At 37.3% G+C, this 27,404-nt stretch overlaps 1 protein-coding gene and 1 long non-coding RNA gene across 2 annotated transcripts in view; one reads left to right on the forward strand and one right to left on the reverse strand.

Annotated features, from left to right (window-relative positions):
* Nucleotides 1–4,812: 4,812 nt before the first annotated feature.
* On the reverse strand, nt 4,813–5,630 carry LOC138142996 (uncharacterized). The gene is made up of 2 exons (XR_011163580.1): nt 5,386–5,630; nt 4,813–4,962 (listed from the first exon to the last, which is right to left on the reverse strand). It is a non-coding gene; the product is annotated as an uncharacterized lncRNA (long non-coding RNA).
* A 9,980-nt stretch (nt 5,631–15,610) lies between these two features.
* TM9SF2 (transmembrane 9 superfamily member 2) overlaps nt 15,611–27,404 on the forward strand; it is a 91,573-nt gene continuing 79,779 nt past the window's right edge. The window contains exon 1 of the mRNA XM_069064180.1: nt 15,611–15,880. Coding sequence (XP_068920281.1) covers nt 15,722–15,880 — 159 coding nt within the window. The 5' untranslated portion in view covers nt 15,611–15,721. The remainder of the gene's footprint in view (nt 15,881–27,404) is intronic.

Below are 27,404 nucleotides of genomic sequence, written 5' to 3' on the forward strand. Positions count from 1 at the left end.
TTTGATTTGCATTTCTCTAATCAATAGTGATTTAGAGCATTTTTTCATATGACTATAGCTTTAATTTCTTCCTCTGAAAACTGTCTGTTCATATCCTTTGACTAAGGGGTGGCTAGATGGGGCAGTGAATAGAGCACCAGCACTGGAGTCAGGAGGACCTGAGTTCAAATCTAATTTCAGACACTTATCACTTACTACCTGTGTGACCTTGGGCAAGTCTCTTAACCCCAATTGCCCTACCTCTTCCCCCCTCCAAAAAGCATATCCTTTGACCATTTATCAATTGGGGAATGACTTGTATTCTTATAGATTTGACTCAATTCTCTATATATTTTAGAAATAAGGCCTTTATCAGAACACTGGTTGTAAAAATTCTTTCCCAATTTTTCACTTTCCTTCTAATCTTGATTACATCGGCTTTATTTGTACAAAACTTTTCAATTTAATGTAATCAAAATAATCACATACCACAACTTGTTCTGACATTCCCCAATTGATAGACATCCCCTCAATTTCCAATTCTTTGCCACCACAAAAAGAGGTGCTATAAATATTGTTGTACATATATGTCCTTTAACTTTTTTTTCCCTTCTCATCTACTTGGGATGCAGAACTAGTAGTGCTGCTGGGTCAAAGGGTAAACACAGTTTTCTAGCTTTTTGTAGTAGCCCTTTGGGTATAGTTCCAAATTGCTCTCCAGAATGGTTGGATCAGTTCACAGCTCCACCAATAATGCATTAGTGTCCCAATTTTCCCAGATCCCCTCCTGAGATGGTATCTCAGAGTTGTTTTAATTTGCATTTTTCTAATCAATAGTAATTTAGAGAATTTTTCCATATGACAATAGATAGCTTTGATTTCTTCTTCTGAAAATTGCCTGTTCATATCATTTGACCATTTCTCAATTGGGGAACATCTTATATTCATACACATTTGATTCAGTAGCTAAATCTGAGAAACTTGCTATAAATTCAACACCCTTCCCCCAGAGTTTCCTGCTCTCCCTTCTAATCTTGGCTGCACTGGTTTTGTTTGCATAAAAACTTTTAAATTTAATGTAATCAATATTATCCATTTTACATTCTATAATGCTCTCTATCTCGTTTGGGAATAAATTCTTCCCTCATCTATAGATCTTCCAGGAAGAACTTTCCATGCTCCCCTAATTTGCTTATGGTATTAAGCTTTCTATCTAAATTATGGACCCATTTTGGCCTTATTTTAGTATATAGTATGAGGTACTGCTGTCAAATAAATCCTCAACTTAGTCACTACTGGGCTAGGATACTTGTGGAGGTTGCTCCCTGTTCTTTGGGGTATCAGTGCTCTAAAACTCAGTCTGGATTCCAACTCCTAAATTTTTATCACTTGCTCTCAAGACCTTTTGAAACTCCCAAGTTGGTGATCCTACTCCTTTCCCCTCTAGAATAGGAAAAAAAGGCCAAGGTCAGAGGTGTGTTTCTTGAAGTCACATAGGACAGGAGGCCCTGAGGCCTCTCCCCTTAAATCATGGTCTCTGACTGGATGAACTGAGTAGTAAAGGAGTCATTAAATGAAACCAGACAGGTAAAGCTGACTCAGGCCTTTTCAAAGACATGGTCAGTTCTGGCTATGCAGCTAGCTAATCAAAAATGGTTCCTCCCAACCACTGGATTAGTCATCTGGAACCAGCTGCAGAATATCTACATAGGCCTCACAGTATCTCCCTAGCTTTTCCCTTACACATTATCATAATTCTTTAGGGAGCAAGCTCCCCAGTCTCCTCCATGTGGAAAGATGACATCAGTTTAGTAAACTGATGGGGTCTGCTCGTGCACTAGACATTCATTACACAGAAGTGCTATTTGTTTGGTGGGACAGTTCAGAGGCACTCTCTCCCTAGGAATAGCACACTCACTTTAGAAACTGTATGAATTTTGAGAAAAGATACTCTGGTTTACCAGCACAAGAAATCTAAATAGGAAAAAAATGGGATAAAATTTCTACCTACTAGTATAATAAAGACAAAATACAATCTAATCTCATTTCAAAAAATACTATTATCACATATCATCATAGGCCTTCCTACTCCACAAAGTAGAACAATGACAGACACAGTCAAAATTTGGATAAAAATAATTCACGTCTATCTCACATGGTATCTTCATGTTTATAAAGGTCTTTCCTCATAATAGCCACAATTTTATACATATTGGTCACTATTTGGTTTGTGACTAATGACAGATTTTTTAAAAATTAAACTAAGGGCCAGAGAAGAATAATGGCTTGTCCAATGTCATTAGGCTAGTCTTAGAGATGAGATTCAAGTCCAAGTTTCTCCTAATCACAAATATAGAGTTGGTGCAACTCTTATTTAATTGAACCCCAATAATATAGGGTGCTTTCCTATTTCCTGTGTTTTCACATTATATAGAACACCAAGGGCCCTTTAAGTTTCCATAGAACTCCATTTTTAAACAACACTTTTGATCTCGACTCTATCATCAACAGGTAACTCAATACTCCCCACTGACTTCCCTATTTCCTCTTCAATAACCATTTACTCTTAATTACTTTTGTCCATTTTCTGAAGAAATGTTTAGGTTTCATTTATTTTGCAGATGCTTTGTAGGAATTACGGAAAAGGGCTTCATCTCTTTCTTTATGGCATGGTGCCTATTAAGTGTGCTTTCTTGTATCTTAAAAAAAATGCTTTCTGAGGATTCTGCAAAGTGCCTCAATTCTCGTCAAATGTATATATTGGTGTTATGAAGCTTTAATCCCATATGAGAAATTAACATGTTAATCAGTTACCATTCAACAAAAAATCCAAAGAAAATTAAGACTTTCAAATTCCAAGTCACAGTTTACTCATTTCTGGCATATCTGATACAATAAAAACCCAGCGAAATTAAGGAATTAAGAGCCCTCTGAAGTTCATTTTTAATAGATATGACCTGTTATAAAGGATGCTGTCAGGGTTCATATTTTTTATGTAACACATGTTAATTAATTTAATGATTTATGATCCTGATGGATACTATACACTTCCAAAGTATCATTGCTTTTTTTTGGCAAATGATTTTCTACTCAAGAATCCACCTTTGTACTTCTCCCCACCTTAGAACAGTAGTGCTCCACCCTCTTAATGTTTACCTAGTTTAACTGAATCCACCACATACTAATTTTCACATATACATCTCACTCTCCAAATCTCACAATGCTATCAAAAAACTTCTAGTGATAGTTATAGTACTGGGAAATTCTTTCAATTCTTGTTTAGCATAGCTTACCAAGAGGACACTTCTATAAGACTTTCCTAAGGTTCATACAATAATGTAGAGGCTATCAATCAGATCTGGCTCAGTAAAAACCTTGGACTACTCCCCTGGCTTTCCCAAGTTCTGATGAGATTTCACTTCACGTTGCCAGAACCCAGACCTCCAAATCACTTTGAAGCCATCTCTACATGTTCCGCACAGGTCTTACCACCCCTTTCCTGCTTCCATTTCTGAGTTTTCTTTCCCCCTCCTCTATCAAAACCTAAGTTTTCTTCTGAAAGAGATTACTTTGCTTATTGTATTTTTGTATTCCAAGGTTTGGCAGGAAGGTGCCTCAGTGGATAGAGCCCTGGGTCTGGAATCAGGTACTTGCTAGTTGTTTGACCCTGGGTAAGTCACTTAACCCTGTTTGCCTCAGTTTCCTCATCTGTAAAACCAGCCAAAGGAAATGGCAAACTACTCCAATATTTGTACCAAGAAAAGCCCAAATGGAATTACAAGGAGTTGGACACACCTGAAAATCATTGAACAATAAATCCTCCAGCCTCAGCACAGGGCTTAGTGCATAGCAAGCACTTAATAATTGCTTTATCATCTACATCCATCTATTTAGCTAAGAAGGATTGGCCATACAAGTAGGAAGCAAACCAGGGGAGAAGAGAATCATGGAAACTCAGGAAAGAGAAAGTACCTAGGAAGGATTAGAAAAGTGTCAAATGCTGGGGAGAGGTAAAGAATGAGGACTGAGAAGAAACTAGACTTGCAATTAATATTATCATTCATGGGTGTGAAGAGACCAGGATCAGCTGAGTAATGAGGCTGGAAATCAGATTCCAAGGGGTTGAAAAGTGAGAAGAGAGGAAGTAAAAGCAATTACTTTAGCAAGGTGTTTTGTTTTTTCCCCCCTAGGAAGTTAGACAGCAAGTTAAACAACAAGAAGGAGAATCATAGGGTGAGTTTTAAAGACAAGTACAGTCACAGGCAAAAAAAACTCCTTGGTTTTGGACAGGAGAAACTTGCATATATCCATAGGCTACAGAAAGGGAGGAAGTAGCTTGAGGGAGACTGAAAATTAAAGAAGGGCAGCGTAAGATTTTGGGTAAAATTGCTACAGAAAACCTAAAAAGAAGACATCCAGGGACTTGAAGTGTTGGCCTTAGCCAGAGGAAAGGCCATCTCTTCAAGTGAGAATAGAGAAGATTTGAAGTGGTTTTAAAATGTAGAGTAGGGGGGGAAATGAATGGAGCATTGGGAGAATGTGACTTCTAATTTTCTTCGTTTGCCTTTGTATCTCTATAATTAATTAAATGCTTGTTGACTGATTCATTGAGATCTGGTGGGTGAGGTATTTTATGTATGTATATATTGAGAGGAGAACAACACAAGAAATAAATTAGCAGAAGCATAATTTAAACCCAGTTCTTCTGACTCCAGCTCAATACTCTTTCTACTGTCTCTATCTAAAATATAAGCCACCATTTAAGCGCTTTGGCCAAATACAATCTAATATTTTATTACTAAATAAAGCTGAACACTTTCTGACAAAACTTAATGCTGTTTAAAAATTTTTATTTTGGAAACAAGAATAATGAAAATATTTGTTTTATTCTAGAAAAATCTTTTAAAGTTATTTGATTCGAGGGCTGCTGGATGTCGCAGTGGATAGAGCACTAAGCCTGGAAAGTGTGCGAGTTGATTACCTCTAAAAACAAACAAAAACAGTAAGGTAATTGATTGCCAAGTCAAACACTCCCAAAGTACTGAACCACCTAATTCCTAACATCTTCATCATTTAAACTGGACATGATCATAAAAAGTCTAAATCTCAAGTGTGTTCAGCTTTAAAAAAAAAAAAAAGAGGTGTTTTCTATTACACCTCCCCTCCTCCCCCCACTGCAATGCCAAGGTAATTTTAAAAATCTATGATACAAGAAAGTTTAGCAAAACTTGTGTTTGGGAAAGAGTTAGGTTTGACAGCAATTTTAAGTCCTTCAAAAACAGGGATGCAATAGGTAAGCAAAGGGGGGAAGGGAATCGTTCTTCCTCCATTCCCACAGGGTCATCTTGGGGTCTCAAAGGGCTTCCATCTTTTTGTCTTTCACGTTACTCCCGCCTCCCACCTCACCGAGGACTGGCCACAGGAGTTTTCCAGGAGCTGAGCCCTAATTACAGCCCAGCCACATCCCAGCGGTTCGAGTCCAATTTCCTGGATTCCTATCCGAGTAAACTGGCTAAGCTTGGGTTAAAAGGTAAGAACTTCTCAGAAACGCCCATAGGAGGAGGGAAGACTCGAAGAGGAAGTTCTTTCCGGTCTAGAAGAGCCAAAAAAAAGAGGCTCGGCTTCTAGCGCCGGCGGATCCGGAAGTGGCGATTCTTCCTCGTGACCTCCCCTTCCTGTCACCTAAGTAGGATGACGTGTCTGAGAAAGTAAATGCGGAAGTGGGCGTGTCTTAATCTGCACGCTGAAGAGTGGGCCAGCCAATCAGAGCCTGAGGCGTGCGTCAATCACTGTCCTCTGGTTGCTTGTAGTCTGGTGCAGATTCTCAGGGAAAAATCAGAAACGATCGCTTCGCCAGATTTTAGTGGTAGCTTGGAAAGGGCGTGGAAAAGGGCTGGAGGAGGCGGAATGTTGTCGCCTGAGTAGAAGAGGAAGGGGATTCTTTGGGAAGTGGGGTACTCAGGATATTAAAGTTTTAATTAATTAGACCAACTAATTTACTAATCAAATTGATTAATTTTAATTAAACTTGTTAATTAAATTCATTAGCAAGCTTAGTCATTGGAATTTTATTCAGCTTTTGAAGAGCAAGGGGATATGCGTTTCATAAATTCACTTAATTCCCTTGGGCCTCAGTTTTCTCAACTGCAAAATGGATTGCATTATAAATTTTGTTGTAATAAAGTCTAGCTAGCATTTAGTGTTTTAAGGGTTGCAAAGGCAACCAATCAATTCTATTAGATTTGGTAGAAAATATTCAATTCAATTTAAAAAACATTTAGTAAGCACCCACTGTATGCTGAACACTGTGCTCTAAACTCTAGGGATACAAAAAAGAAGCTGAACACATTCCCAGCACCTATCAAGGAAGAATTGTTCTGATTGGTTTCTACCTTCCCAGCGTTAATTACTTTTATGTGAACAATGTTTTGACTTCAAGTTAGACTGAACTCTTTTAAAAAGATTCTTGAAATCTGCCTATTCATTGTTTCTTATAGCACAACAGTATTCTGTTACATTCATATATTACAATTTGTTCAACCATTCCTCAATTGATGGGCATTTCCTCAATTTCCAATTCTTTGCCACCAGAAAAAGAGCTGCAATAAATATTTTTGTACAAATGAATCCTTTCCCCCTTTTTTATGATCTCTTAGGGGTACAGACCTAGTAGTCGCATTGCTAGATCAAAGGGTATGAACACTTTGATTGCCCTTTGGGCAAGGTTCCAAATTGCTCCTCAGAATGGCTGCATCAGTAAACAACTCCACCAACAATGCATTAGTGTCCCAATCTTCCCATGTTTTCTCCAACATTTATCATTTTCCTTTTCTGTTATGTTTGCCAGTCTGATAGCTGTGAGATGGTGCCTCACAGTTGTTTTAATTTACATTTGTGTAATCAAAAGTGATTAGAACACTTCTGAAAATTGCCTGTTTGTATAATTTGACCATTTATTTATTTGGGGACTGACTCTTATTCTTATAAATTTGACTCAGTTCTCTATGTATTTGAGAAATGAGGCCTTTATTCAAGAAACTTGTTGTAAAACTTGTTTCCCATCTTTCTGTTTTCCTCCTCATCTTGGTTGTGTTGGTTTTGTTTGTGCAAAACCTTTTTAATTTAATGCAATAAAAATTATCCATGTTACATCCTATATGTTCTCTATCTCTTCTTTGAGCATAAATTTTTCCCTTATCCATAGATCTGACAGGAAAAATTTTCCATGCTTCCCTAATTTGCTTATGGTATCACCCTTTATGTCTAAATCATGTGGATGTTTTGACCTTATTTTAGTATACAGTATGAGATATTGGTCTATACCTAGTTTCTGTCAAACTGCTTTCAAACTTTCCTGGTAAATTTTGTTAAATACTGAGTTTTTACCCCTAAAGCTTGGAACTTTGCTTTTATCAAACACTAGGTTATTATGATAGTTTACTGCTGTGTATTGTGCACCTAATCTGTTCCATTGATCTACCACTCTATTTCTTAGCCAGCACCAGATTGTTTTGATGATTACCACTTTGTAATACAGTTTGAGATCTGGTATTGCTAGGCTACCTTCTTTCACATTTTTTTTTTTATTCCCTTGATATTCTTCCCTGTTTGTTCTTCCAGATGAATTTTGTTAATATTTTTTCCTAGCTCCATAAAATAATTTTTGGTAATTTGATTGTATGGCATTGAATAAGTAAATTAGGTAGAATTGTCACTGTTATTATATTGTCTTGGCCTACCCATTAACAATTCATTTTTCTTCAAATTTTTTTTAAGATCTGACTTTACTTGTGTGAAAAGTGTTTTGTAATTGTGTTCATGTGTTGCCAGGTTTGTCTTGGCAGGTAAACTCCCAAATATTTTATATTGTCTGCAGTTATTTTAAATGGAATTTCTCTTTCTGTCTCTCCTTGATATATTTTGTTGGTAATATATAGAAATATTGATGACTTATGTAGGTTTATTTTACATCCTGCAACTTTGCTGAAGTTGTTAATGATTTCCACTGTTTTTTTTAGTTGATTCTCTACAGATGCCATCAGATTATCTGCAAAGAGTGGCAGTTTTGTTTCCTTATTGCATATTCTAACACTTTAAGTTTCTTTTTCTTGTCTTATTGTTATAGCCAGGATTTCTGGTACAATATTGATAAAATAAAATATTATTTATTTATTTGCCTTTTGGAGGGCAATTGGGGTTAAGGAACTTGCCCAAGGTTACACAGCTAGTTTTTTTTGTGTGGGTGTTAAGTGTCTGAGGCCGGATCCGAACTCAGGTCCTCCTGACTCTGGGGCCAGCACTCTACTCACTGTGCCACCTAACCGCCCCAATCCTTATAATTTTTGATACTGATAGTTTGGTTTTCTTATTTCTTTATCTTTTGATCAACTTAACCAGTGGTTTATCTCTTTTGTTGTTGTTTTCATAAATCCAATTCCTAGTTTTATTTATTAGTCCAATAGTTTTCTTACTTCCCTGCCCCTGATTATGTTTAATTAGGGATTTAGACTACATTCTCAACATTCTCTAATTTTATGAGGGCCTTACATTTAATAAAACCAATTAAAGTTGGAACTGGAAAAGACTAATCATAGCCTAGGTCAAACCTGTCATTTTGCAGATGAAGAAACTGAGTCCAGGGAGAAAGAAGTTCCTTGCCTTGGTAAGAAGGACTTGAACCCAGTCTCTTGCCCTCAAATGAAATAGTGCTCTTCGCACCATACTATGGAACTAGTTGTGTGACTTCATACAAATTACTTAACTTTTCAGTGGCTTTCTCTATAAAATGGGGATATAAATCAATAAGTAAGTCAGGGGTCTTGATAGTCAATCAGTAAGCATTTATTAAGCACCTACTGCATGCAGGCACTGTGCTGCTAATAGCCAAGGATACAAAAGGAGTCAAAAGACAGCCCCTAACCTCAAGGAGCTTACAATCTAATTGGGGAGACAACATGAAAACAAATATATGCAAAATGAGCTATATAAAGGACAAAAAAAGAAATAATTAACAGAAGGAAGAAACTAGAATTAAGAGGAGTTAAGGAAGGCTTCCAATAAAAGATGGGATTTTAGTTGGATTTCAAGGAAGCCAGGGAAGTAAGTGGTCCTAGTAGAGGAGGGAAAGTGTTCCAGGCATAGGTGACAGTCAGAGAAAATGCCTGGTACAATCTTTATTCTCAAGTGACTCAAAAAGTATGAAGAGGGATAAGACTGAGAAATAATACCAATAACTACAGGGTGTTCCTAAAGTCTGGACACATAGGAAATATCATTAAGTATGCATATTTTCAAGAAATTAAATGAATAAAATTTTCAACATTTTATTAAATTTATTTAATTAGCATAAATGAAATTTCATAGGAAGACATAGGAGACAAATAGGAAATATTATTAATATGGCAAAAAAAGATTTAAAAATAAACAAACAAATAAACAACAACAACAAAGTTGTCTCTGCTTTCAAGCTTATGACTTCACCAAAAGCTTTATTCAGGATAAATTAGGGATAGTGTCAGGGTTCACTCTGGCACTAAAAATAAATATGACTAAGAAAGACTTCTTGCAGAAGGTGAGGAATTTAGCTGAGATTTGCAAAAGGAGCAAGGAGTAGATGAGCATTTATTAAGTGCTTACTATGTGCCAGGGGCTGAGCTGAGCCTATCTATTTACTGTCTGACTTAAACTGAGGGGTGAAAACCATAGATTACATTGATAATAACTTATACTTCACTGGAGTGTTGTAAGGAAAATTCTGTTTAAAACAAAGTGTAGCCTGTATATTTTTGGTCTGGACTTGTGATTTCATCAGCATATGGAATTTATGTCACTAAAGCAAATCAGTAAATGGTTTGTAACTTGGAATCATCCATAGATTCAGCACTGTAAGGAACTTTAAAGGTCCCCTGGTATAACTCCTTCATCTTAGAAGGGAAGAAAAAAGACTTCAAAGAGGTTTAAATAATTTGCCCTAGGTCACACGGCTAGTAGTAAGGAACAGAATCAGAATTTCATCTAGGACTCCAAATCCATCATTCTTTTATGATTTCAGAAGGTTTCCTAGGGGTAGTTAGAGATAAAGTGACTCACCCAGTTTTGCAGTTTATGTCAGAGGCCTCCTTACTCTATAGCCCTTGTCCTCTCTTCACAATACCACACTTCCTCTCAGAGCACTATAGAAATTAAAGTTATTATTGCTGCTCAATAAACGTTTGATCTAGGACCCTTTTGATGAATGACGATCACATATCAGTGGGTTTTCTACTGTTAAAGAGGCAGTACAGTGTGGTGGATAGAGAGTTGGCTTCTGAATCAGAAAGACCTGAGTTCTGGCTTTATGACCGTTGGCAATCATTTAACCTCCCAAAGCTCTCAGGCCATTCTCTAAGTCAAGTTTTTGTTGTTGTTCAGTTGATTTCAGTCGTGTCCCCATGTGGGATTTTCTTGGCAAAGATACTGGTACAGTTTGCTATTTCCTTCTCCATCTCATTTTACAGAGGAGAAAACTGAGGCAAACAGGGTCACACAGCTAGTAAGTGCCTAAGGCCAGATTTAAACTCAGGAAGATGAGTCTTCCTGACTCCAGGACCGTCACTCTATCCGCTGAATCACTTAGCTGCCCCCTAAGTTAAATGAATAAGCCTTTATTAAGTGCCTACCATGTGCCAAGCCCTGGAAATACAAAGAAAGGCAAAATATAGTCCCTGACCTCCAGGAGCTCTCAATCCAAAGAGAATCAACAGGAGGAACAAATGTGTATAAAAAAGCTACACGCGGGATAAATAGGGAGTAATTAAGAGAAGGAGGGGTTGGGAAAGACTTCCTCTGGAAAGCGGAATTTTTAGCTGAGACTAGAAAGAAGCCAGGGAAGCTATTAGACTGAGGTGAGGAAAAAGAGCATTCCAGGCTTGGGGGTGAGAAAATGCCTGGGCCAGGAGATGGAGTGTCTTCTCCGGGGACAGCAAGAAGGCTCCAGCATCACTGAATCAAAGACTTACGGCAGGCAGACCCACCAGCATGCTATTGCAATAGTCCAGCCCTGAGGTGATAAGTTGCTGCACCAGGGCAATGCAGTGTCAGCAGAGAGAAGGCTTATTTTTAAAAACTGAATTAAATTACTTTTTTTAGTTTTCAATATTCACTTTTAAAAAATTTTGAGCTGCAATTTTTTTCTCCCTCCCTCCCCTCCCACCTCCCCCAGATGGCATCCAATCTGATAAAAGCTATACATGTACAATCATATTAAACACATTTCCACATTAGTCATGTTGTGAAGGAAAAACCAGAATAAAAGGGAGAAACCTTGAGAAAGAGAAAAACAACAAAAAAAGAGAAAATCATATGCTTTGATCTGCATTCAGACTCCACAGTTCTTTATCTGGATGTGGATGGCATTTTTCATCATAAATCTTTTGGATTGTCTTAGATCATTGTATTGCTGAAAAGAGTTGTCTATTAAGGTGATCATGGCACAATGTTGCTGTTACTGTGTACAATGGAATAACAAAATTTCAAACAAAGATAATCTTATTTCTTGTCAAGTAACTGGGCTATTGACCCATTGAATGTGGAGTCTCTGCTTTATCCACTGAAGGGATTAGCCTAAGACTAAACCAAAGGAAATATTCTCTATTCCTTTCCAAAGTAAGCACCCTCTTCTATTATTCAGAAGATATTCACCTTATGGTACTAGAAATTTTCAATGCTGATGTTTTTGAGGAGTCTGAGGGGAAAATACTTTCTTATTTATTAATATTGTTTTAAACAAATTTTATGTGTGTAGAAATTATCTAACTGGAAACTATACATGTTAACCTCAGAGATCCTCTAGGGAAATAAATGCTGGTTCCCCAATAACTTGTATTTTGGGTTTGCCCAAATTTTATCAAGTGTTTATATTTACTGGCTGGTATACATCTGGAAGCAAACTGCCTTATGTGCAGCAGTACTTTTTGTTTGAATTTTGTGTAACAACAATAACAACAGATGGGGTAACCACACCTTCTTCCAGCTCTCTCTCCGAAGGGGGCTTATTTAAGAGATGTTGCAAAGGTGAGATCAACAGATCTTGGCAACAGATCCGTTATAGTGTGGTGAGATCTAGCAAGGAATCCAGGATGACTCCTAGGTTGTGAGCCTGAGGAAAATTGAGGATGGCATATCATCTACAGTAATAGGATAGTGTGGAAGGGGAGAGAGTCTAGAGCCAAGTCCACCGACATAGATGAAGATAGTTTGTTTACCTAGTATTCCTTAATCCTATGAAAGAACAGGTTAGAACTTTTAAAAGTTCCCCTTAGATTAACGAATGCTTAAAGATTTTTAAAAATTGTTCAGCCATCAAATCTAGGATAGTGTCCTACCTTCTGTGAGCATTTAACAAAACTCCAAATAATTGAATTGTATTGACTTTTATCTTCTAATTTTAAAATCTGAATATCTCCATATAGGTGAACTTCCCCTTGAAAACACTTAAGAACATACTAAATTTTTTATTTTCTGGAATAGAAAAATATTGCAGTTTTTTCAAATAAGACTAAGGCATAGAGGGACTTGTCCAAGGTTGACTATTGTTTTGTTTCTGTATCTTTAACAAAAATTAGTTTCTGGTATGAGTCTCATTTAAATGTGTGCTATATAAATGTTAGATATTATTGTTTTTATTACTTGCAATGACAGGTCATTGCCACAAAAACACATCTTTTAACACTTATATTCCCCAGGTATATGGCACAGTGGATAAAGCATCAGGCCTGGAGTAAGGAAGATCTTGAGTCCAAATGTGACCCTTGACACTTGCTAGTTGTATGACCCTGGACAAGTCACCGAACCAACTGAAACCTCAGTTTCCTCATCTATAAAACGTGGATAAATAATGACAGCTACCTAAGGGTTGTTTTGAGGACCAAATGAGATACTATTTGTAAAGCACTTAGCACAATGCCCGGCATACAGTAATTACTATGTAAATATTAGCTTTTAATTTTATTATTGTCATTATCATATATGGATGAAAATCACAGAATATGGTAATCTCTGAAGAACTAAAATTGTAGATGACCCAAAAGAAAGTGGAAAAACATAATGGTAACAATAAGTAGACTGTCATATATTTTATGCAAAGAGTTTGTGCAGGGTATCATTGAATAAGTATATTGTTGTATAAGGAGTAGGTGAGAATAAAGTATAACAGATGGAAATCCTCATTGCTTTCCTGGTACCCACAGAATGTTAAAAAGTCTTAGAGTTGGCATCTAGCACCTTGGGTATCTCCTTTATGGACAAGAACTACACAGGATGAAAAATCATTTTGTTTCAGTGGCAGGATAGGAGTCAGAGGGGCAGGGCCTGTTTCTCTCTTTCTTGCTACCTGCATGTCCTTGGACAAATAGTTTAACCTGTCTTTCCTTATCTGTCAAATCATGTGGTTAGATTTAATATAATAAAAACCACCAGTACTTCCACAATGGCCTCTAGGACAAAGTACAAACTCTTCTGGTATTCAAAGCTCTTCACTATCTGACTCCAGCCAACCTCTGAGGACTTCTTACTCATTTCTTCTCTTCATGAATTCCTCATTCCAAACAAAATGGCTTGCCTGCTGCTTTACATATAAGACATTCCTTTGCACAGGTACTTGCCATATCTGGAATGCACTCTCTTCATCATTTCTGCCTCCTCTCTTTTAAACTCAGCTCAAGTGCCAAAGGCCAAGAAGATCTTTATTGATTCTCCCCCCCCCCGCCCCCACCACACCAGCATATTCCCAATCCCCTCCTTTCCCCCATTTCAGTGTGTTTATTGCACTTCTCTTTGGAGTTTACTTATGTATACGTTTTCTTGTTTCTCCTCATAGATTGTTAATGTTTTAAGGGTAGGTACTTTTCCCTCTTTTGTCTTTATATGTGCAGGGCCCAAGACAGTGCCGGGCACACAGTAGGAGATTAATGAATGCTAGTTGGTTGAATGAATGTTTTTGTTGTACGTTCTTTTTCAGTTGTGTCTGACTTTTTGTGCCTTATTTGAGGTCTTCTTGAACAAGAAACTAGAGAGGTTTGCCTTTTCTTTCTCTAGCTCATTTTATAGATGAAGAAACTAGTGAAAACAGGGTTAAGTGACTTACTCAAGGTCACAGCCCAGATTTGAACTCAGGTTTTCCTAACTCCAAGAAGCACTCTATCTACAATGCCACCTAGCTGCCCATGATTGCCCTAGATGATCTCTAAGGTGTTTTTTTTTCCAGTACTTAAACCTAGACTTCTAAACAGTGAATGAGCTGTCACCTATATTGTTGAAGAAAGTAACCACATCACTAAGATCATAGATCCTTTGAACTCTTATGAAGCACTTTCTCCACAACAAAACCCAGACTAACTACTATTGTTATCCAAATTTATAGAAGGGGATACTGACAGTCATTTGTCTGGTAAATGGCCAATTGGAGACCACTGCCTAGATTTCTTCATGTAGCTAGGTAGCCTGTGTGACTCACAATCTTTTCCTTTTAATAACTTAAGAAGTTAAGTTGATTTCCCCCAAACTTTTAATAATCTGTTAACAGAAGACCCCAATTCAAATATAGCCACAAACACACTTAGTAGCTGTGACCGTGGGCAAGTCATTTAACCCCTATCTGCTTCAGTTTCCTCAAGTCTAAAATGTGATAAGGGGGCAGGTAGGCACTACAGTGGATAGGGTGTTAGACCTGGAGTCAGGAAGACCTGAGTTCAAATGCCGTCTCAGACACGTACTAGCTATGTTAGCCATGGCAAGTCATTTAACCCTGCTTGCCTCAGTTTCCTCATCTGTAAAATGAAGTGGAGAAGGCAATGGCAAGTCAGTCCAGTATCTTTGCCAAGAAAATCCCAAATGGGGTCACAAAGAGTCGGGCATGAATGAACAAAATACATCCATGGTTGTCTATCTTGAGGATCAAATAAGATAATAATTGTAAAATACTTGGCACACAGTAAGTAGTTCATAAATACTTGCCCTCCCTCCACCCCTCAGTCTCATGTCCTTTCTACTCCAGGAGCTCAAAGCTTGAATGGGGTCCAAGAGCTTGTTTTCAAAAACATATTGATAAATAAATTTCAATACGATTGGTTTCCTTTTGGGGTCTATGTATTCTACTTTATGCATTTAAGAACATATTTTGGGGTTCGTAGGCTTTGAAAGTAGTAAAGTTCATAGGTTTTAAATGTGTTAAATGTATTATTCTGGGAAACAGACCTCACCATGCTGCCAAACATGTACAGAAAGAAAAAAGAGGAGAATTTTTATCATATAACTACACTGTCTCTCAAGGTGGCAGATCATTCCCCAGTGTTCCCTCCTATTTACAGGCTCGGCTCCGCCCACCGCGTTTTCCTTCCAGCTCCCATCTTCCTTGGGTTTAGGGAAAACCTGGGAACTGGATCTTCCTTTTTTTTTTTTTTTTTTTTTTTTTTTTTTTAAACACGCTCCCGGAAACTCTTAAGGGGCGCCGGGGCAGCTTCCTATTGGGCCTGCGCAGTCGAGTCGCGCGTGCTCTGTCGTAAGCTGGTTCGGTTTCTGTTGCGGGGGCGGTGTATCTCCCTGTGCAACCGGAATTGTCTGACGGCGACCCGCCCTCCTGCTCGGCAGCCACCGCCTCCTCCCGCTCCGCTAGTTCGTGTGTCCCCCCCTTGGCCTTCCCCGTCCCTCCCTCCCCGCGGCCCAGCCAGCCTTTCTCCCGAGGTCGCTCGCCCGCCTGCCCGCCGTCATGAGTCCGGGGCCCTGGCCGTCGTCTTCGTCTCGGTGGCGGTGGCTGCTGCTGTCCCTGCTGCTGGGGGCCGCCCCCGGCCCGGTCAGCCCCTTCTACCTGCCTGGCCTGGCGCCCGTCAACTTCTGCGAGGAGGGAAAGGAGAGCCCCGAGTGCAAGGTGGGCGAGGGGGGGATGGTGGTGGAGGCCGAGGGCTGGGCCGAGGCCAGGGGCTGAGCACAGGCCGGCCAGGCCCCAGGCCTCGTAGGGTGCAGGGCCCGGCCCCCTGAAGCCTGGGGCGAGCGATGGGGCCCATTGCGGCCACCCCCTTCCCGCCTCCCGCGGGCACCAGGCACCCTGGACAGCACTGTGCTAGGCACCGCTGGGAGGGAGGGAAGGAAGAGCGGACGCCCTGCCATGTCATTTCCTCAGGGAACACTCCCCTTGCTTTTAGGCTGTTTGTAACTCCTCACCTGCATTGCCTAATAAGGACGATAACAGATAGCCAGCGAGGTGGTGCCGTGGAGAGAGCTCTGGACCTGGAGTCAGGAAGACCCGGGTTCAGATCCACTCGCAGACACTAGCCGTGTGACCCTGGGCAAGTCACCTCAGTTCGCATCTGTCTGTAAAATGGGGACGCGCTGGAGAAGGAAAGGGCAAACCACCGCAGCGCCTTTGTCAGACAGTCACCCCTGAACAACAGTCTGCAATGTTTCACAGTTATCTTATTTGGCCCTCACAGCAGCCCTGAGAGGTGGGTGTGCTACTAGCCTTTTTTTACAGTTGAGGAAACTGAGGTGAAGTTGTATAGCTAGTATCTGAGGCCAGATTCGAACTCGGATCTTCGTGATCCTGGCCCAGCGCATCGCCCCGCTGCTTTAAGAATTGTAGGGAGAGAGGTTCTTAAGCCTTATTTTGGGGGTGAGGAGCAGTGGATTCCTTTGACAGCCTGGTCAAACCTGTAGACACACCTCCCATAATGTTTTTAAAAGCATAAAATTAAGTACATAGGATTACTAAGAAAACCAGTTGTGTTTATTTTTTTTTTTTTTAGCTTATGGTTCATAAGTTAAGAGACTTGGGCGCAGAAGCCTGCACACAATTCAATTTAATTCAGCAGACATCTACTAAGAATTACTTACTATGTGCAAGGCACTCTTGCTCAAGCCTTAGTGTCTTGGCCCTGGACGATCATATCTTGAGAAGCAGAATATTTCTTATTTGTAGATGGTTACACCTAGAAATGCACAAAATTTATACTGCTATTAATATTGCCACAAAAAGCCTTTACTTTCCACATTTTCAAAGCACTATGGTGGTTTTTTTCCCTTTATTACAAGCTCCTGGAAGGAATGTTTCTTTTCCCAAGAATTTTTATCCAGTCGTGAAACAGGAAAAAAGCAGATGGTTGATGAAACCTTAAGGGGGACTTTCTAGGGCAAATCTTAAAACTTTAGAGGTTAAAGTATTTCAGGTTTACTAACAGTAAAGGAAGCAGTAATGCAGTTTCAGTCAGTTCTTAAAGTCCCTTTAAAAACAGTGCATCATAATATAGATCAATTAGGTGGGGAAGAGCTCCTGGCTTTGGAGTAAGGGAGATCTGAATTCAAATTCTCCTCAGCACTTAGTAGCTGTATGTCCCTGTGCAAGTCATTTAACCCTGTTTGCCTCGGTTTCCTCATCTGTAAAATGAGCTGTAAAAGGAAATGGCAAACCACTTCAGTGGCTTTAAGTGGGGGGGGGGCACCAAAAAACCCCCAAACCCAGCCTAAGTGGGATCATTCAGTCAGACACAACTGAACATTATATGCAGTACTGTACAAGATGTTTACCTTTTACAGTAGGGCTCACAACTCATAATCCTCTTCCTTTAATAACTTAAGTTAAATTAATTTCTTCCAAACTTTTAATAATCTATTAACAAGATTTTTAAGCATTAATAACAGAATACTTAATTAATAGAATATTAAGAATTAATAACAGAATAGATGTGATCATAGGCCTATTGAAATAAGATTATTTAAAATTTTTTATTTCCTTTTATTTTTTTGTTATTTTTATATTATGACAATTTTGGTGTAATGAAAATATTATGTGTTTATTCTTTTTGTTATATAAAAGGCATTTCCTGGCTAGTGTATATTTAGATTAGTTAGGAAACTTTAAAAATTTGCATAGATAGATTTAGTTAAGTTTGACTAAATACCATGTGATTTTCATGCTAGGGTTGCCCAGCCAGAATGGGAGTCCTGATCTTAACTGAAGTGGAGGATGGAGACATTTGCTTAAGTACTCAGAATAATCAGTTCTTAAACTTTAATCTACATGACCAGATAATAAACAAGAAGCATTCCTGGGTGTGACATTCCCAGTTGGCTTATCCATAAGATGATTTTGAATTCCTTTTCAAGAGTAACTATAAGAGTCAACTCAGGAATGTTTCATAGACATCTTAGATTGGTTTAGATGGGTAGAAAACAGGTCAGAGGAAACCAGTGCTCTGAAATCCATCTTTAGTCATCTGTATTACAGAGGACTCCTAGTATACTGTTTGAGTAGAAACAACTGTTAAAAAGTAGAGAATAGCTCGTGTAATTCTCTTTTCTTTAAATCATGCCATTTAATGGAACTTGAAACAAACTTTGACTCTGTTCCCTGAGCCCTCTGACTTGTCAAATTCAGTTACCTTTAAGGTGAGGAGAGCCTATAAATTAGTAAGAGGCAGTTTTGATTTTATTAGCCTAATGATCTGTTAATGTGACCAAGTCTGTATTTGGAAGGGAGTATTAAGTCTTATGACCAATCATAAGTAATTTAAACAGCTGAAAGAACATGCCTCAAAAAATGTAGAAATAAGTATTATAAAATTAGAAAGGAATTTTTCTAAAAGAAGCATCACAGTTACTACCTCAGGCACAGAGCATGTGTAGGAAGAATTGGGTTCTGTTAGTTATTTCACTGCTTTTAGGCAAGTTATTTGGTAGTTTTTTTAACATTTAATTTTTATTGTTTTCTCAATTACATGTAAACAAAAATTTTTAATGTTTTTTAATGTTGAATTGCATATTCTTTTTGATATTTTTTACATCTACAAAATAAGAGTAACAATATATACCTATCATTCTAGTAGAATATTGTAATGCTTAATATTTGCAAGGTAATTTGAATCAGTGGGAAATTACAATATGGATACAAGTCTTTTGGTATATACAGTTTTTTGTATTGAGATGAAACAGGAAGATCTGTCTTGTTACTTTATGTAAATTTATTCTTCAATGTGTCTTAATATTTTTGTAATGTAAAATATCTGCATTTGAGGTGATTTCTTAAGTGAAAGAATTTCAAGTAAACCCCAAAGTCACTATTTCTCAGTACCATTCTCTCATTTGTTTTCTGCATTTTGTCTTTTTCTTTATTTTCTGTTATCAATAGCCATAGTATTCCTTTTATTTCTAGCTCCATACCAGTTTTTCAGATCTAGATGATAATCCATGTTGGCTAGTCCTAGAAGTAAGTAGAAGTGAATAGGATTTGCCATTCATTCTATGTCTGTGAACATTTGTTCATAATCAATCTATTATTCAGAAATTCAAACTATACAAAATTTTAGTATTTCAGATTTCTAAAGTTGTTGGATATACTGCTGCGCATTAAATCAAATATTGAGAGTATGCAAATTAGCAAAATCTGGAAAGTTAATTAATTTTCTAAGATTAACTAATGTAGGTTTGACCATCTTTTGTCAACAGGGAATTTAGATCTTAGAACAAGTAGCACAACTAGCACCACAAAATGTGTGCCACATTTTCATCTATTTGAAGTGTAGATCATGTTCTCTTAGGTGAAGGAACAGGAACTTCTTTTCCATTTAGATAAGAGTGGCCAAGTATGCACTCTTGTGGTTTCTTAGAACTAGGAATAAATGTTTTACAGAAATTATATATTAAGGAACGGCAAGTAGATACAGGTCAACTTTATGAAAATTTCACAATCTAAAAGACGCTTGCTTAAAAAGAATTTTCGTTTTTGTTTCTTGGTTATAAGTAGTTCACTTTAGGGCTTTGTATAAATTTTATGTTTATTAATATAAATATTTCAGGTGAATACCCAAATTATTTATATAAATATTTCAGTTACCTTTAAATATGGAGTAAAGGTGATGAATACAGTAGTACTGCCATTATAGGGTTGAAGATTTAATGGATTTTCTATTCTCTAGTTCAACTTTGGTATCGTTTCAGATTTTGCTAGAAAATTTTTGAGTAAAAATTTCGTTTTTAACTTTTAGTTGTCAGTTTTGTTTGTCAAGAGCTTCAATTCCTGACTTGAATGTAATAGTTGGATGTGTATTTGTCAGTGCCTAAAATCTGGCACTCTCAATAACAATACTTCACATTTATAAATCACTTTCTTCACAGCAATCCAGAGAGGTACAGAGTACACATATTATTAATATCCCTGTTTATCAGATGAGAAAACCATGACTTGAACAAGTCAAATGATTTGTATATGGTCATAATGGCATATGGCATACCTAGGCCTCACACTCAGGTCTTTCAAGTCCAGTACTCTTTCTAGCATTCCTTTGTCTCTTTTGGTTGTGATTACCTCAGGTGTACTTTATCATATTTTCTTTCAGAACTTACTCTTTCAAAATGAGATGAAAAAGATCAAGTGTCACTTTGAAACAATTTTTAAAATAAAGTGCATGTTTCTTTTCTCAGCATCTTTGTGTAAAGTCATTGTAGAGCATCTGTTAGGTCTGGGGACTTGGTGGGGTAAATTTAAGAAAGAAGATAGGAAATGTTAGCTAAACACCTATTTTTTCTTATTCCTTTCTTGGATCAATTTATAGTCTCACTGTTACCTCTCATCAGTCCTCTAGTTGTCCACAAATTGGTGATCTTTGGAATATGGCTGTTCTACATCCCTTTCTAACTTTGTTACTCTCTTTTAATTTCAATTAAGCATTTATTTTCTCTCCCCCCTTTCCCAAAAAGGAGAAAAACTTTGTAAGGAATATGCATAGTCAAGTCAAATAAATTCCACATTTGCTTGTCCAAAAATTTATATCTCATTCTGTATCTTCAGTCCATCACCTCTATTACGAGGTGTAGTGCCATGGCAATATTTACAGTGCCCATGATCATGATAAAGACTGTGACTATAAGTATTGCATGACATTCGATCACAAAATATACCAGATTCTCCAGGTAGAGAACAGAACTGGAACATTTATTTAGACACCAGAAAACTGAATCCCAAAACCAGTAAGCTGATGATTCCATCATAGTACCAAAGATATTCAGAAGCCATAATAACACTGAGAGCCACACCATCCTTTAGTTTTCCCACAAACCAATACAAGATCAATATTTACTCACAAAACTATCTCCTTGCCTGAGCTCCTCTATCCCCCACCGTCTGGCTAGCTTTGAATATCAACTTCCTGTGGGCTCTGCTTCCCATCAGCAAAACTCCTCCCACCACAGGCTCCATGTGACTACATTCAGACTATTAGGGGGCAGAGTTTACTTTCAAAGCAGGAGAGGTCTTCAGACTCTCCCCAGGTCTATTAAGAGGCAGGGAAGATTTTCAAATTCCCATTCCCATTACAGGAGGTCAGTTGCAATACTTCATCATTGGTCTTCTGGAATCATGTTGGATCATTGCATTGATCATAGTTCTTAAGTGTTTCAGAGTTGTTTTTATCTTTATGATGATTTTGTTTCTGTGTAAATGGCTGTCCTGTTCTTCTCACTTCATTCTTCTTCAGTTCATACAATCTTCCCAATTTCTCTGAAAACCATCCCTTTTTTCATTTTTTATGGTAGTCCATTACATTTATATGCCATAATTTGTTCGGCCATTCTGTTTAATGGGTACCCCCATAGTTTCCAGATTTTTGCCACCAAAGAGCTGGTGTAAATATTTTTGTTCATATGAGTCCTTTTCCTCTTTTAATCTCTTTGGGGGTAGGGTATAGGGTATAAGGTATAGGCCTAGCAGTAGTATTACTGAGTTAGAGGGGATGCATAGGTTAATTTTTTGGAAATAGCTTCTGATTTGCTAGACTAATTCACATTCCATCAGCAGTGCGTTGATGTACTTGTTTTCCTGCAGCTTCTCCAACATTTATCATTTTCCTTTTTTGTAGACTTTGCCAATCTGATGGGTGTGAAGTGGAACCTCAAGGTGCCTTAATTTGAATTTCTCTAATTATTATTTTTTTGGAACATTTTTTAATATAGATATTGATAGATTTGAATTTCCTTTGAAAATTGCCTGTTCGTGTTTGATCAGTTAGGCAAGGGCTCTTGTTTTTTTTTTTTAATTTTCAATATTCATTTTTTAATATGATTTTGAATTTCAAATTTTTTCTCCCATTCCAAATGTGGCAAGCAATCTGATAAAGGTTATACATGTGCAGTCATGAAAACATTTCCACATTAGTCATGTGGTAAAAGAAGAAACAGAACAAAAGGGAAAAGCCACCAAAAAATGACAAAAAAGTGAAAATAGTATCTTCAATCTGTATTCATACTGTATATTTCTCTGGATGTCGGTAGCATTTTCCATCATGAATCTTTTGGAATTGTCTTGGATCATTGTATTGCTGAGAAGAGCTACCTTAATCATAGTTGATCATTACACAGTGTTGCTATTACAGTAGTGCAATATTCTCCTGGTTCTGCTCACTTCACGCAGCATCAGTTCATGTAAGTCCAGGTTTTTCTGAAATCTACCTGCTCATCATTCCTTACAGCACAATAGTATTCCATTACATTGATGTACCACAACTTGTTCAGCCATACCCTGGTTCATGGATGTTCCCTCAATTTCCGGTTCTTTGCCACTACAAAAAGAACTGCTATAAATATTTTTGCACATGTAGGTCCTTTTCCCTTTTTTATGACCTCTTTAGGATACAGACCTAGTAGTGGTATTGTTGGATCAAAGGGTATGCACCATTTGATTGCCTTTTGGGCATAGTTCCAAATTTGCTTTCCAGAATGGTTGGATCATTTCACAGTTCCATCTACAGTGCATTAGTGTCCCAATTTCAAAGGTTCTTTTTCTTATGAATTTTAGTCAGTTCCTTTTATATTTTGGAAATGAGACTTTTATTAGAGAAATTTGCTGTAAAAATTTTTCATAGTTAATTGTTTCTCTTTAATTTTAGCTGCATTGTTTTTGTTTGTGCAGGTACTTTAATTTCATGTATTAAAATTGTCTTTGTTCTTTTCTTTTGTCCTCTCCTGTGTTTAGTCATGAACTCTTCCCTTACCCATTGGTCTGATAGGAAATTTCTTCCTTGTTCCTCTAATTTGTTTATGATATGTGACATTTTATAATTTGTCACTCCACCCTTATTTCTTTCTTTCTTTTAAAAGCAATCGGGGTTAAGTAACTTGCTCACGGTTACACGGCCAGGTGTTTCTGGGTGTGTGCTAAGTGTCTGAGCCCGGGATTTGATCTCCAGGTTATCCTGACACTGGAGCCGGTGCTCTTACTTGCTGTGCTACCTGGAAGCCCCTCCACCCTTATTTCTTGATCTCCTAAGAGCACCGAATCCCTAAAATTAACAATCAGCAAAAAAAAGTGTATGCATTCAAACAGACAAATAATGTACCCAGTGTCTGTTCAGGCATAGCAGGGTCTGAACTAGAGCTATTTTTCAATTATGCTTAGGTTATTTATATAAAGAGGGAGTTAGACTAGTTAATCTCTAAGGCCCTTTCCAACTGTAAAATTCAGTGACTTGGTCTATCCAAGTATATAGAATCTTTGTTACTATGGGAAGTATAGGATTTGGGGAATTGGCCATAGACTTGTGGACATCCATTTCTGACCTCCCACATTCCTTCTGGAATTTTAGATTATTTTCAAAGCAGGACCTCTTGTCTCCTCCAGTTTGTTCCTTCTTTCTACTATGTCAAATGGTCTAAACAGATATTATTACCAGATTCGAGTGGTTTAAACCAGTGCTGTCAAACTCAAATGGAAACAGAGCCCCTAAACCATTCTGGTGCATATTGACATTATCTTTTATTGTATTTTTATTTATTTTGTCAGTTATTTCTTAATGATATTTTAGTCTGGTTTGGGGGGTACCTGGAAGTGGTGTGGGCATACAGGCAGAAATGTTTGACTTCTTGGGTCTAAAGCTCTTGGTGTAACTTCAGACTTAGTTTTTAAGCAAACAGGACTTCTGCAGCCATGCCTTAGTTTCGTTCCATTGTGTTCAATCAATCATCTCCTTCTTTTATTAGGAATTGCTCATCAAAACTACCCTTTGCTTGCTTGCTACATTGGAGTCTCAAAAAGCGGGAAGAAAAAATTAAGGGAGAAGGGGAAATGAGAGAAAAGAATGAAAAAAAATTAGTGTTCATTAAGTAAGTGTGGAGGAGAACAGTATAGAAAGGGAAATACAGTAGATTATAGACCAGGTGACCTGCATGTAATAAAACAGACTACAATTGTGACCAGATTTGAGGTTAGACATAGGATAAAGCTGAACAGAAATTAAGGTTACAGTGAAAGAAAGAAAAAGAAGGGAGGGTGCAGGCCTTTAAAAGTAAGCTAACTAAATCAGTTATGATATAAGTCAACCCTATCACTCCATTCTACCCCAGTAATAAAAACTCTTAAGGAAAAGACTGGGGAAGCTTTGTATTTTATTTCAAGGACTCCGGCAAAGGAAAGTTTTCTTAAAATGTTTAAAAGGGGAATAAATTCTAGAACTTTGAGAGAAGAGTGTCTATTCTTTTCTGTCTGTATGACAGTGCCCGGAACATAATGAGTGCTCATTAAATATTTTTTCGTTTATTTATATCTGTAGTGGTTTAGATAAGGTCTTATATGTGATTATTGTAGGATATTACAGTTTTAGAGTTTGAGGGGAATCTACAGGTCATCTAGCCCAACCACTTCATTTTATAGATGAGGATATAAATCCTTCAAGGGGAAATGACTTCCCTAAGGTGAAACAGCAAGTAAGTGGTAGAAGTAAGACTTGAAGTTGAAGTAGGTACCAACAGTGTTCTTTTCATTATACTAGAGAGAGAGTTAATTGATTTTTAAATGGGGAAGGAAATAGCAGTAAGGGACATCTTATAAAAAAAAGTGGAGAGGGAGGTGGCATTTAATTAGCAGATATCATATTATGTTAAAGAGAGAAAAATGTTTTAACCGTGAGTTGACTAATATGCCTAAATAATTCTCAACTAGAGACTAAAATATTCTACATTAATGTTTTACTAAAGATTTTCAGTGCTACTTCAAGAGATAGCATACTTATTTTAAATGACTCATTCAAAGAATCCCTAATATGTGATTCATTGTTCCCTTTACTTTTATTTCACATCTCAGTTTTCATTGTGCTTCACATAAGTTGTTTTAAATTGGAGTCTTTTTTATCGATTTCCTTTTAAATGATATAGTTGTATATCGTATATGCCAAATTTGTTTCCTAACACATTTGAAATATCTGTATCTGATAATAAGTTTCATTATAATTTGTCATGTGCTACATAGTAGCCTTTTTCACAAGGACTTTTTTCTGTTCTCTGGAGTGAAAGATTTAATTCTCTTTGGTTTTAGCCTACTATATTTATCTTGGATATTTTGGAGAGAAAATTAGGATTTTTTAATCTTCAGACCATCCATGTTCAAAATAATAACAGCTTTAAAGCAAAAAAAGATAAGATAGAAATCAAGCCAGCTATCTTAGTACCATGAAGAAGGACACTGTTTTAGGGACCAGATTGGAAATACAGAAATAGATGCTACTTTTAAGAAAGAAAGAAAAATTTTGTTCAACTGATATCTCTTTATTAAATGAGGAAAGGATATCATTAATAGAAGATAACTAAAGGAGCAATTCAATTCACTAAACATTTATTAAATACTTAGAACTTGCCAGATACTTGGTACATGCTGAAACTACAAAGATAAAATGAAATGATCCTTGTCCTCCACAGAGACGTAATGTAGTACAGTAGAAAGAGTGTAGAACATGGAAGACTGAACTTGGAGTCACAGGACCTGAGTTCAAATTCCAGCCATCTCATTTACCTGAGTCTTAATCATTTAGGATGTGATACTTGAGTTTATCTTTGAAGAGGCAGAAGTGAGGAAAGAGTTTGCCAAGCATGTAATGGAGTTAATGAGGGAGGAATAATAGGAAATGAGTTTAGAAAGGTTGGAACCAGATTGTGGAAAACTTCAAACATAAAACTGAGCTATTTATAGTTTTATCATAGAGAGGCACTAGGGAACTACTAAAGTTTCTTGAGTAGGGGAGTGACATGGTCAGATCGGTGTTTTAGGAATATCAGTTTAGCAGCACTATTGAGGATGGATTGGAGGCAGGAAGGTCAGTTAGAATGCTATTTTTAATAGTTTAGATGAGAACTGAAGACAGTCTGAATTAGAGTGGTTGTAGTGTGAATAGAAGGAATGGGTCAGTAAGGAGATCTGCTTTCTTTAGATTATCAATAGCTGCATCCTTTAATGTTTGCAATAAATTATAATGAAAATAGTTGACAATTTATGATGCTGAAAGATCCTAAGTGTTTGAAGAAATCACTGTACTAAATAGTTATACTTATTCAGTAACAACAGCAACAACATTAAGGTAGTAGGTAGGAGTGAAGCAAATGATTTCTGTTTAACTTAAAAAATATTTAGGTCATCTAGTGCAGCCCCAAATCATCCCATACAATATCCCCAATACGTAGAAGATCTCCATTGATATAGAACTTAGAACTTATCCTCTCCCAGGGTAGAATGTTTTACTTTTGAATATTTATAATTGTTAGTAAGTTTTTCCAAAATCTGATTTAAAGCAGATTTCGCTGAAGGAGGACAGGTCTAATTCCCTTTTCTGCATAAGAGCTGTTCTGATACTTGAAGACTGTTAGCTATGAGGCACTGCTCTCAAACACCTACTTCCACCCCACAAACCCCCCCCTTTTTTTTTCAGATTAAACATCATTTAACTGATTCTCTGATGGTATATCAGTAGTTTCTTCACTGTCCTAGTCACCAGCTAGGTCCATTCCACCTTGTTAGTGTCCTACAAATTTAACAGCCAGAATGGAGCATGGTAGTTCAGATGTAACCTGATACGACAGATTATAGTTAGCTCTTTGATTTTGAGACATCATCTAACCAAAGATCATGTTAGCTGTTTTGGCTACCATGTCACACTATTGACTCACATTAAACTTGGAGTCCACTCAAACTACCACATATTTTCGTAGCAACTATTGTCTGGTCAGCCATTTCCTTAATTCTCTCCCTACCCCCTAAACTTGTGAAGTTGCATACTGAATCTCAAGTGTGGACTTTATATTTATCCCTATTGAATATTATCTTCTAAGAGTTGTCTCATTGCTCTAGATTATTAAAATCTTTATAGGTCATTCATCATTCAGCATTTATTTATTTCATTTATTTCATCTTTCATGTTTGATAAGCATTTGTTTTATATCTCCTTCCCAGTAACTGATAAAAATGTTGAACAGCAAAGCCAGAAACATATTCCTAGTCAAACTTGCAAATTGACATAATGAAAGCTTGTTGTGGTCTGTCAACTAGTTTTGAATTTACCTACTATCAAAAGACTTTAGTTTCTTCTCCATAACTTTACAGGACAGTAGATTTAGAGCTGAAAAGGACCTTAGAGATCATTAAATCC

Source organism: Petaurus breviceps, unplaced genomic scaffold (genome assembly GCF_028583685.1).
Source record: "Petaurus breviceps papuanus isolate PSGF00001 unplaced genomic scaffold, PetGlider_PUasm1.0 90625, whole genome shotgun sequence".
NCBI lineage: Eukaryota > Metazoa > Chordata > Mammalia > Diprotodontia > Petauridae > Petaurus > Petaurus breviceps.